Source organism: Anser anser, assembly GCF_964211835.1.
Source record: "Anser anser genome assembly, chromosome: 13".
Taxonomy (NCBI): domain Eukaryota; kingdom Metazoa; phylum Chordata; class Aves; order Anseriformes; family Anatidae; genus Anser; species Anser anser.
Window position 1 is genome coordinate 5,214,286 of NC_139734.1, and position 12,162 is coordinate 5,226,447.

At 35.2% G+C, this 12,162-nt stretch overlaps 2 protein-coding genes across 11 annotated transcripts in view; one reads left to right on the forward strand and one right to left on the reverse strand.

Annotated features, from left to right (window-relative positions):
* The window catches only part of TMEM164 (transmembrane protein 164), a gene marked incomplete at its 3' end in the record, with an annotated part of 120,254 nt that overhangs the window by 48,237 nt on the left and 59,855 nt on the right, over positions 1 to 12,162 (forward strand). For 3 of the 4 annotated variants that reach the window (XM_083797440.1, XM_083797438.1, XM_083797439.1), the window contains exon 6: positions 967 to 1,007. In XM_083797440.1, the coding sequence (XP_083653566.1) occupies positions 967 to 1,007 (41 nt within the window). Of the gene's footprint in view, positions 1 to 966; positions 1,012 to 12,162 lie in introns of all 4 variants that reach the window. The other variant, XM_083797442.1, reaches the window with a different exon arrangement.
* AMMECR1 (AMMECR nuclear protein 1) overlaps positions 2,684 to 12,162 on the reverse strand; it is a 107,108-nt gene continuing 97,629 nt past the window's right edge. For 3 of the 7 annotated variants that reach the window (XM_083797405.1, XM_083797415.1, XM_083797416.1), the window contains 3 exons: positions 12,066 to 12,156; positions 10,298 to 10,394; positions 2,684 to 7,162 (listed from right to left, as the gene is read on the reverse strand). In XM_083797405.1, coding sequence (XP_083653531.1) covers positions 7,048 to 7,162; positions 10,298 to 10,394; positions 12,066 to 12,156 — 303 coding nt within the window. In that variant the 3' untranslated portion in view covers positions 2,684 to 7,047. Of the gene's footprint in view, positions 7,163 to 10,297; positions 10,395 to 11,951; positions 12,157 to 12,162 lie in introns of those variants that run through there. The other 4 variants (XR_014571968.1, XR_014571969.1, XR_014571970.1 and 1 more) reach the window with 2 other exon arrangements.

Consider the following 12,162-nt stretch of genomic DNA (forward strand, 5'->3'; position numbering starts at 1 on the left):
CGTCATTGTAATCATGCTAGGCACTGAGTCTGTCTTGCTCATTATTTTCTGAAACTAAGTAAGAAAACTGAAATTGATGTTCCACTTCTGTTTGTAATATTAGCAGTTAGTCATAGAGAGATGCATCAAATCAGATAAGAATACAGACTCTCCTGTTTTAAGCAGTCTGTACTGCTAGAGGTAGCCTACCTTGCAGGTAGCAGTTCCTTTAAGTGAGAACAATGATTACCAGGGTTTCTTTTAAACATCTGAGTATGACCTGTGCCTGTTAGTCTAGCAATCAACACAAGCCAAGCCTGAGTTTACTGGTAGACCTCACTGCAGGACATAAATCCTTTAGTTGCTATTCATACGTTCTCTGTCCATGTCCCATAGGTTTAAAAAAAAAAAAAGAAAGAAAAGAAAAAAGCTCTGGAAACAGTATTATGATGTCTTCTACTTTTCTTTCAATTTTCTTTCCACAACTGTGGTAGAGTCTTTTTTAATTTCCTGTTCTGTTCTAAGTCACTTCAGGAGAGGAATATAGAACAAGTACAAAAGTTTTCAGCTCAAAATTTTAAGTACATTAATTACAGTAGCATTCTAGCCAGTCTCACACCATAAGCAATGGAAAAGTTGTTCCATCATTAATGCACTCCTGAAATGTTTCTGGCCATAATAAAAAGGACTTTTAAGTACCCTGCAATAAATATTGTGACCCAGTACAGTCTCAGACAACCAGTTACATCATTATGTAAATTTCCTGAAAGAAAGAGAATACTGGATATGCTTGAGTTTACTATATATGTATTTTAGATGTTTTAAGTTTTCACCTAGTTGGAGAACAGAACCAATTCCCCAGCTTAAATTCTCTTGAAAGACTGGTAAGTCCTTACACATAAGTCTTTAAAGCAGCTTAAGTAGAAATTTAGTGTAAAGTACATTATGAAAACCTGAAATGAACTAACTAAGCAATTTCCTTTTCAGGCACTGCTAATTATCCTCTACAGCACTCAACAACTCTAATTGTAAGTAAGTCAGCTTTTCATTGTTTAATATCAACATATACGTAAGAATAAGCAAATCACCACTTCTGAAACATCCCTAATACTCAGCACTATTTTGCTAATTTGTTTTTTGTACTGTGTTAGCTACATAGCTGGCTGAAGGAGACTTTTGGTAGGAAAGTTAACTAGCTGGACATCTCAATGAACTGTGAGTTTCAGGTCAATTTAATGATACAAAGTCTGTAAAATACTAAAACCACTATTTACTCAAGCTTTTTCCTGTTAGAGTTAATTTTTATCTTCTAAAAATAAAATCTTTAAGCATCAGTCAACAACAGCTAAAGATGACTTTTTTTTGGGTAACCTATTACAATTGAATAAGCCAAAGGCAAACAAAAAGATTTCCAAATTCAGATCTGAATTCCAGGGCAACACTAGAAATTTCTTGCTTTGTCTCAGGAGTTGTCCTGCAGAGGAAAACATACTCCCTTTAACTCAAACTCAGTAAAATTTGTCTCAGTACACTAGGCACTTGGCTCAGGGAACAGTTTTCCATGTCATTTTTACATGCCTGTCATCTGGTCATCCTGCGTTTTGCCATCAGCTGGAGTGTTGGTCTGTTGCTTCACAGGAACACACTCCTTTCCCTTAGTAAATAAAACATCCCCTTGATATTATGGGTATCTACACCAACGTCGACATCTGCCAAGCTTTCCTCAGCCACTGACACACACCCCAGAAAGCTCTGCTACCATGTCAGAGGTACTCCAGGGGCACCGAAAACTGGTGCTCACGGTTAAGACTGTTGGTGAACCAAGGGTTCAGGCATGCTGTTTTCACTGGATCAGCTTAAGTTAAAAACAACCAACCAAAATAACCAATATATATATATATATATATATATATATATATATATAAAAAACAAACAAACAAATGAAAACCCAACAAAACCAAACCAACCAAACAAACCAAAGTTTTAAAAGTAGCCCTACTTTGTGGGGAATGGAACAGGACTTCTTACTTGATCTTTCATATTTCACAGGACCCCTGCAAAAATCAGTGCAAACCCTGCACTATATTTTTTTCCGTAAAACGTGGCAGTCTATACATTAACTACTTATGTCATGCAAGATAAAGAAATCCCTTATGACAAAGCTAGCCTAGATATTCTTTCAAATCACACCTGTAAGAGTAATGTGAAGAAAATACTGAAATTATTTCACGTGAGAGCAAGATACTCTTTAATACACATTTTGCTGCATTAATCCGTTGACTCATGTTCCTTTACTAGTGCAGGCAATGTATTGGTTACACCAGTGTAACTGGTTTTGCAACCAAGTTTTGTTTAAAGAATTTGAAACCAATTCCACCTCTCAGAGAATAACATAATTCCGTATTTACTGGACGAAATTCCGTATTTAAAATTTGATGTAAAAAGTGCAAAACTGGACCTGAAACGCAGATATAATTTGGAGTGCTCAGTAACTCACTTCTGAATTATGACTGCAAGCTGCACCTGCCCAACCAGTTCCTACAGCAGGCAAAACGAAAAGCCAGAATTAATCACAGGAAAATATTCCTAACACGGCATTAGCCTTTAAAATTAACACTACCTGCGAATGCGTAAATAAAAAAAGAAAAACAAAGTGACAAAGTCGCACAATTAAGCAGAGAAACATAAAAAGAAATGGTGATTCTTTTTCCTTATTTTATTGGGTAAATGATTTAAAAGGTAATAACAATAGTGTTAAAACTACTACAATATCTTTCCACAGCCATATCTCACAGACCCACAGATAACCTTCTATATATATAATTTTTTTTGCTTTTTCCTCATTTTATCTTTTTAAGCCATACTTATATTAAAATGCCCATTTCAACAGTTTCTTCACACTAATAGCAATTAAATGTGGAAGGAAGGAGGATCTAGTTATAACGGAAGGGGGTTCAGGTAATCTGATATAATTGTAATCAATCAAGTTACTAAGAAAGGAAGGAAAAGAGAGAGGCTTTGTAAGCTACTCCAGGTAGCCCTAAGCCCATTGTGTGTCACCACTGCATTAGATAACTCAAGATGCTGGTGAACAGTTAAATTTTTTTTTGTAACATATAAAACGCTAAAATAACTTAGAAACTAGATCCAAATATTTTGAAAAGAATCAACTTTGATATACAAAAACAGTCATAAGTTGTTACAAAAGTTTCAAACAAAAGTTTGTTTTCTCAGTGCGTTTATGTACCAGCGCAATTACTGGGTCCAGAGCAAAGAAAGAGGTTTTTAGTTTTTTATTTTTTATTTAACAGTAATAAAAAACGAGGAAAACATATCTTTGTATATAAAGAATCATTGCTGGTCTTAAGAATAAATGTAACCAGAAACCCTTTAAATCTGAGAGGCACACTTTGGGTTTCCTTTTTTCTTTTTTTTTTTTTTTTTTTCTTTTTTTTTTTTTTTAAACATAAAAGGAAGGTCACCAGTTTATTTAAATGGAGGAGATACTCAGACTCCCCAAATAAACTTAATTCAATTAACATCACTAGCAAAAATCAGTTAGAAACTGTACAAAAATAAAAAAGTTAACACATTTAATCCTGCAGGGATTTTGTAAGGACTGGAAGGCAGGCTTTAGGAGCAGCATTTGGGCATGGCTGGAGGCTTCTTTGGTTCGATCTAACACACACAAGAGATGTAACCTACTCCAGACAACAATTTTAAAAACCCGCACATTTGAAGACAAGTAAAGAGGTCCATATACAAACGCCAGGGTGTGCAAAAATGGATTTGACTGTCTTGATTTCATAGTGTATCTGAGGTCAGAACTCTCATGTGCCCTCCTCCTGCTGTGACCAACATTTGGGGTTGAGATGGTGAAAAGTCAGTGCTACGGCAGTCTAGACAGAAGGAAGGCCACTTGAGGCACGACTAAGCAATAGTTTCATGTCAAGTCCAGTTTTTTGTTTGTTGTTGTTTTTTTTTTTTTTTTTTTAACTTTTTAGTTTATAGAAGAGGGTTTTTAGGAACATTAAGCAAAAGAATTAAAAAATAAAATATTTTTAATGGAATAAGGCAAATGGATTAGTGCTTATCAAAAATTAGCATTCCAACTTAAAAACAGTGAAATTAACTGCTTGGTTGTACCTTAACTTTTATAAAGTACCCCAAATAAAATAACAATAAAAAAAAGATCTGTATCTAAATCCAGCAATATATCTAAAAGGGTAATAAACATAACTATGAGGGAATGACACTTGTGAAAGCAATTGTTGATTAGCTTTAAGCAAACAGACCTGTTCTGTCCCAGTGCATGTCACAGTGAACTGCACATTTTGTACAAATAAACCCACAATTACACAGAAACAATCCATAGCATTTTCAGCACTTGCATGCTGAGGAGGTAGGTGCCCTAGAAACACTGTAGATAAACTGATTATTCCAATCTCTTCTACAAAATACCATACAATCTGATTGACCACAGACTTTGTAACAGTTTTTTTAATTAGTGATACAAAACTCTGGTCCAGAAGGGTCTGGCATTAACTCATTTCAAAAGCACACCTTTACAGTTTGTATAACACCCTTTTAACTATATTTTTAAGCAACAGCTACTAAGATATAGACAAAAATGCATTGTGCATTATGCTGTATACAAAAAGGAGACAAAACTATCCTTTTCCCCCCCAAGCCATGGTGGGAAGTATTGCTGACCTTGTCCTTAAAAACCTGCAGGATTGTTTATTCATCAGTATATCATTATTACACTGGTAAGAAATTCTGTATAACATCTGCATATATCGAAGATTTTTTAAAAAATCTGATATGATTTTAGATCCGCATGACCAGTCACGTGACCTGCTTGAGGTTGATTAGCACCTTTCAATACATATATATTTTTATATATAATAGATCTTTTTAAAAAACTTCTAACAATGAGCTCATACAGAAGCATGAGCATGCTGTAACGAGATGACAGATAAAGATGGGGTTGGATGACTTTTTTTTTTTTTTGCAGCAGAATGATTCAGTTTGTGCTCAGTTTCCCTATAAGGGCAAGGAAAAAACAAAACAAAACAAAAAACTTTATCAGGTAGCCACTTGTTCACAATTTCCACTTGAAGACAAATCCATTTAAAACTGCTCCCCAAGTAGAAACAAGACAACAGTATCATCCAAAATAGCTTCTGTATAAACATCTATTAATTTCTGCAGCGTCTGCCTGGCACCTCTTGGCTCCTGAAATTTCAGGCCTTCTGCTTATAAATTAAGGCATCACAACTGAAAATGTAAATATTTGGACATCAGATGCTGTGGATGAAGGAATACAAAAGACTTTCTATGAGAACCTCCATATAAATTAAGTGGCAGAGCTAACCTTACATAAGGGATGAGCATAATTTATCCATATCTGTTTTTTGAAACATTTGTAATTGGTCAGACTTTTTTTTTTTTTTTAAATTAACTCAATCTTAATTCATCTATTTGAATTATATATATATTTTACAAACATTCATTATTCAAAATAATTGGAATTTCTGCTTACCGTAGTTTACTCACCCATATCAGGAAGGTCTTTTCTATAATAGAGGGGATGTGTTGTCCCCTAAAACATGCGCTGACCTACAACAGGTATTAGTGGGAGTTCTGCAGGCACATAAGCAAGGAGGTAGCTCCTAGCATATACTGGGCTTGCAACTATACCACACGTACCTCTTAATAATCCTATTTTTACAGTTGTTAAAAGTTCTAATCAGTTTTCTTTCTTTACCTCGTGGAGAAGTATCAGAATTATTACACAGTACTTAGAGCTCTCAAGTACTATTCCTGTAATAGACGAGAACATGTAAAAATTATGGCATACTCTGTGCTCTTTCAAAACACTTTTTTTTTTTTTAAACAAGTTAACTTTACCTAACTATTTATGACTTGATAAAACTCAGCAAGTTCAAAAGCACAAGCAAGAACAAAACAGGGATTTTTCTTTTCTAGAATAAGCTAAAGAAAAGAAAAAGAAAAATACCTCACTTTAAAACAAAATAATCCCAGAAACCCCAACGCCAGAGCAGCGGAGAACTCAATATAGTTTGCTACAATGTCTGGCGCATTTGCTATATTTTTTCTGTGAATTGTATATGCAAGTATATAGTAATGTCATAGTCAAAGGCACTAAAATCTAAATCAATTTTCTTCCTAATATGACATCTGCTACTCACCAATCTGCTTTTAAAAACAAATGTGACTCCTAATTTGAGATCATCAGAAAGGCATCATCTCATCACAAATGCATTACTATGACCAGGCTTGGCAGGGCTGGACTGCCCTCAGTTTCCAGCGCAGAATAGGAGATAAATGTATCTAGTATCCTACTGGATTATGTCATGTCCTATCAGTTAGACCACTTGATTCTGAAAATGCTGCTATATGAACTTCACTTCTTATTGTACATTTCATTGCTTCATAACATCCAAAAAAGCATTTTGGATATCAGCCTTCAAATTCTGGATGTATGTGCTGGATCTGAAGGTCACGTATATTGATAGCTACATGAAATCTTTACCGCAGGGGTGAGATACTGTACACAGAATATTATTAAGAAGGTTATAAAAATGCAATTCATTGTCTAATATAACACCTGAATCTGATATGTTTCATTCCCTGTCAGAGCTATTAATGAAAAAGCCATGAATGCCTTTTTTCTGAGCAAAGAATCCCTAACTGTAATCCTTAAACTCTTCCCTCCATCCACAGTCACAGAAAGCCTTGATTGATATAATTCAATGTTAATGAAGTAGAAATTTAAAATTTCATAAAAAACCCAAGGGCTATATATGCTGCAAAAAAATCTGCAGTGACTCAATAATAAAAAAGTATGGGATCTTTGTAATAACGCAGTTTTTCCTCCCGTTGCCATGATGAGCTTAACGCACCAAGGAGAAGCCTCAAAATGGCAACGGAAACTATCATCATAAAATGGTACAGTAATAGAGATAGCTAGACCAAGAAGGGGCAGGGTCTCCTGGGAAGAGGTCTGCAGAGAGGTCCAGTGACTGGTCATGCGGCTCAGTGTCAGGAATAATGGTTGTATGGTGGAAGGGGGTGCCCAATGCCATTTTGGAAGTGATGATGCTGACGATGGGCAAGGTACTCTGTGTAGCTCATTGTCATCTTCTCACTACGGTACCTAGAAAAGAGCAAAGAGGCAAATGCAAGAACTTTTACCGGGAAGCTAGGAGTAGCACTAAAAATATGGCACTAATTGTACGTTTAATGATGAGAACAGCTCTGTAGTCTGATCTTAGGAATAATACTAACTTCAGTTGCACAAGGGCATGGAGAGAACTACTGTGGTTTTCAGGGTTATTCTTGAATCTTATGACAAGTAAGCACTTATGAAAAATATTTCAAACATATAGAACTATTAAAAAATGTTGCCTACTACTTTATTCATGATAGAGGGAATTTAAACTTGTGAGGATTTACTGGGAGTGTCCCGTATCATCAGCCAACTCTCTACATAAAGCCTAGGAGATAAACACTGTAAACAAGCGTTACAGATTTTGGGGCTGTTTTTAAAAAAATCAGTATCAATCGTCTACCAAATTCTGCTCTTAAAATAATCCCAGCTACATTAAATGCAGTTATATCCTTTTTAGACTATATATAGCGGAAAGCAGAATCCAGGCCCTGACAAAAAATACTTCAGATACATTTGCATCAGTATTGTTTGACAAGGAACATCTTGCCACATTTATACTTATCTGTAAAACTGTGAAATCTACATAAAAATAACACTATTGCACATTGCCACAAATTTCACTTAGAAAGACCTTGCATAAGAGATCTTACAGATGAGAGTTGGTGAATCCAGCTACAGTGGTCTAAAATATTGCCACCTCCCCTGTTTATGACATTTCTCTTCTGGAGTTGCTCTGGTTGTTCTTTCCCCTTTTAGGTCTGAAAAAGCACAACACATGCCTCAACCACTTGCACTCACAACCCAACACAAAAATTTAAACTACTGTTGAGTTATCAACTGCAGCAACCGAGGCAGCAAACACATTCGTTTCTGTTGCCCCTTTGCCAGAGCAAAACACCTTACACGTGCAGCTTTTTGCTTCAGTGCACATTTCAGAGCACCAAATAGCCCATATTTACGTGATAAAACAGTGTTGGTTAATGATGTACTGATTTAACAAGTGGTCACTGGTCCTGGCTAAGAGATTAGCTGCAGCACCTCCTGAATTCATGTGAATGGCACACAGCACTCACTGCCCCCAATGAGTAAGCTCATCTGTGAATGAAATCTTCTGCCACTATGAAACTAAACCATAAACTTGGCAATTAATGAAGTTGTTTCTAAGTGGGTTAAAATAAGCCAAAGGCAGCCTTTGTAGAATTAGAGTTAAAACAAACAAAAAAAAAGAATTTTACTCTGAACGTTAAAATTTGTTTATTCCACTCATAAGGCCAGTGATTTTGCTACCGTTTTGGATGCTGTGAACCTAAATACACTAAACTGCATACTGTGTTTTGTTCTCATATACCACTGCTTCCAACAAAATCATAGAGCTGGAAGAAAATACGGGCTATATAGAAGTTTGGTGTCTTGGAAGAATATATTCCTCATTTATTGAGGTGTACAGAAAGTCTCATTTCAGAATTCTAGCAATTACTCTTGCCCTCAGTTATCACCACGTATTCTTTTAGAAAAGATAATGAGGTGTACTGGTAAAATAAATGAAAAGGAAATTGGGGTTCTGCATTTGGAAATTTAGCTGTATTCTGTAAGTCCTTCCTCCCTAATTTAACTCTCAGAATAGCTTGTTTGCCTTAGTAACAGCAATTCCACAGTAATCAGGTTCCTCCAAGAAAGCAGAATTCTGAATAATCAATGGGACACAAAGTCTTTCTTCTTCATCCAAAAGACCACTGAATGAAGGAGGGATTCCTCTAATAAAAAAAATGTTATTTTTCTAAGAAATGCTCTGCCTTCTATCTGGGCTAAACATTCACTGCAGCTAAGTAACAGCAAGCCTTGTAGATAGAGATGACAAATGCGAGAGCTGAAAAAAACACAAATCTCAGCTCTTTGTCCTCTACAAGCACATAAATGATCATGAGATTCCAAGTATTTTCAAATGTCTGAAATGAAAGGATTGTGTTTTAATTATTGCCCAGGAAGCCAAGTCTAGCTCACGTCTAGTTGCACTAAGAAGGAAAGAATTCCCAGAGAAATACGTACACAGAAACAAAGGTAATATATACAACATTAAAAAAACTAATCCTGTAACCCTATGAATCCCTAAAAATTGATAAAAGGTAGAAAGGATAACAATTTTGGACAAAGGATTCCAACTAGCAAATTTATTATCTGTATTAATAGTATGTTCATTATCCCCAAAGAAAAAAAAGGAACATAAAGGGTTAACAGTCAATACCTCCTTATAACAAGAGATTTATAAAGATCTTTGTTCTCCAAGCATGGAATAAATAGCTAGAGCTCAGTAGTCATTTTATACTGCACAGTTATAAAAATATGACGTTTTAGAGGCCTTCTATCAACATTTACTCTTCCACCACGTAACTGCAATTTTATGGGCAGAATATCTACTACTAATTCTAAAGTATTTTGGTTTGGACCTGCTACCAAGCCCTTCTGAACACATTTTATTAAATGAGCATTACAACAAGTACACTAATGTGTAGGAGTGACAGAGTATGAAATAAAGTATTAGATTCATAGCTTTACTCCTGATGATACCCTGATGCAGTCAAACTAGTACACTGACCGCCATTATCAGCTAGCTAGCTTGGACACCTAGCCTGCTGAGATAAGGAAGAAGCCTATACTCCACAGGAGCCAGTGCTTGCTTTAAGAATTGAACAGGGTCTCCACACCTTCACAGCGACAGACTGAGTGTTCCAAGTGCTCCAATACAAATTGACAATGGCAAGTAATCCTCGTTAATAAAAGCCCCTTGAGATCCATTACAGCTAACGAACAAACTGTAAAAACATAGAGCTAATACACTGCAAAGACTTTTCAGAGTTAAGAATCAAAATACGCAGATGCCCTGATAAATATGTAACATACTATTTAACAACTGTCTTTTCTTTCTTGCTTAATGCCAGTAATCCCTGTTACATTTAATGCAAGGCACAAATATCTCTAGATTCCGTGCTGCTATTGTGAAAAGAAATTGTTAATAAATAAGGGAAAGCTTACTATTAACATCTGAAACAACCACATATCAGGAACGAACACATCACAGCAGTACCAAAACAGGACTTATCTGTCGTATTCCATGATGCATACCTGGTTAGCTTTATGGTTTTCCTGAATTCATTAGTAATTGGAGCTTTGTAGCCTCCTTTCCTCAATAAGGAATCTATCGTTTGAATGTGGTCCCATCCTGTTGAATTTTACAGCAGTAAAAATTAGTGAGAATTACAGCAGTAAGAATAGATGATGCAAAAAATACTGCACAGTATGTAGTGTTATTGATAATACAAGTGCTCTTCTGAAGTTGCATACAAAACATAGAAAATTCTTCCCTGCCTAAGAAAACAGTTGAAGGAAATGTACTGCATAGGATTTCTTTAGGCATAAGGCTTGCTTTACAAACAACGCGTTTTTATCTCATCGTTGAAATATTTTAAAAGCAGACCCACTGTGTCCTAGACTTGGGTTAACAGACAAAATTATACTTTTCTGAAACATTCAGGCATGATCATTAATCACAATCAGTTTATACATCATAAATGGCTACGATGGTATGGAAAAACTAAATTTCTATAAAACTCAAAAGATTTATTAGCTGAACAAGTGGAAAGACATTATTCTTCTCCACAAATGTCACTGTAAAGCTTAGTGATATTTGTAATTTCAGAACTACTATATAGGTGGCTGGTTAATTAAAAAACAATGATGGAATAAAAATCCAGATTCATTATTGTTCTCAAAAAGCCTTCATGTTATTCAAAACTCCTATATATTGATTTTTAAAAGCTTAATATTTCCAAGACAGCTGTTAAGACGTGTTATTTCCAAAAGATTAGTCACACTGAATATTTAAAACAACAACAAAAAAGGGAAGTTCATGGCCTACTATAAGTACTTAGAAATGTAAACACCTCCTCCTAATTCCTGAATTTAAAACAAAACAAACTTGTGTAGGTGATCACCAAAGGTCTTAAAAAAAAAACCAAAAAAACACTTCTTGAACTGGCCAATCTTAGATTACAAAAGGAGAACAATTGCCTTGGAAAGCATCTGAACTTTTAAGTGATCATTTGGAAACAGAGTTATCTATTAATGATGATTGTTAATTAAGAATTCATCCTATTCCTTTGCTCACCAAATCAAATATAAAAAGGAAAAACAAAAAAAGTGGCAATGCAGAATTTAAACACTGAGACACACTGTCAAGCCTGAAAGAGAATAATGTTAGTGGTAGTCAGAGTTAGTTGCTTAGACCAACAGACTGCTATTCAACAAAATGTACAGTATACATACATATATATTAATTCACAAACTTTAGTCCATCCCTCTATTAAAAGGGACACATTATTTTGGACTTTCAGTATGAAAGTAATTCCCATCCATCCATCCATCCAAAATACCAGAAGTCGCTGTTTATAAAACGAATTAAATACTACAAGAAAGTACCTAACTGAAAAAAACTTCACCTCTGGGAAAAAATCAGCTGTTAAGATCATTGACCAGACATCCTGTAACTTAACAGAGTTTGTGCATGTCTAATATTGTAGCATAACAATTATATGAAAATTTGTAACTTTTGACAACTGTAAAGTTCGTTGACAGCACTGTGGTTCCTCTCCATATTTTGTTTTCCTATAGCTTCACCGTGGTTATGACTTGCTTAAAAAACAGCTACAGTTTACTGAATCCCTATAAGGGGATTGATACAGACATGTAATTGGCATTTTATATAAGAGTCTTTTCTTACAATTAAATATTGCTCCATCATCTGACATCAGTGCAAGGTCAAATATTGCATTTTAGATTTATATGTATGTTTAAATTCTTCACCAGATCATATGAAATAAAGTGCAACAATGACCTTGCTCCTTTGCAACCTCCGGTAAGTAGGTGGCGGTGCGTTTTGATCCTTTTTCATTGATGAATTCTATTCTAATGCCATGTACACCCACCTGCAA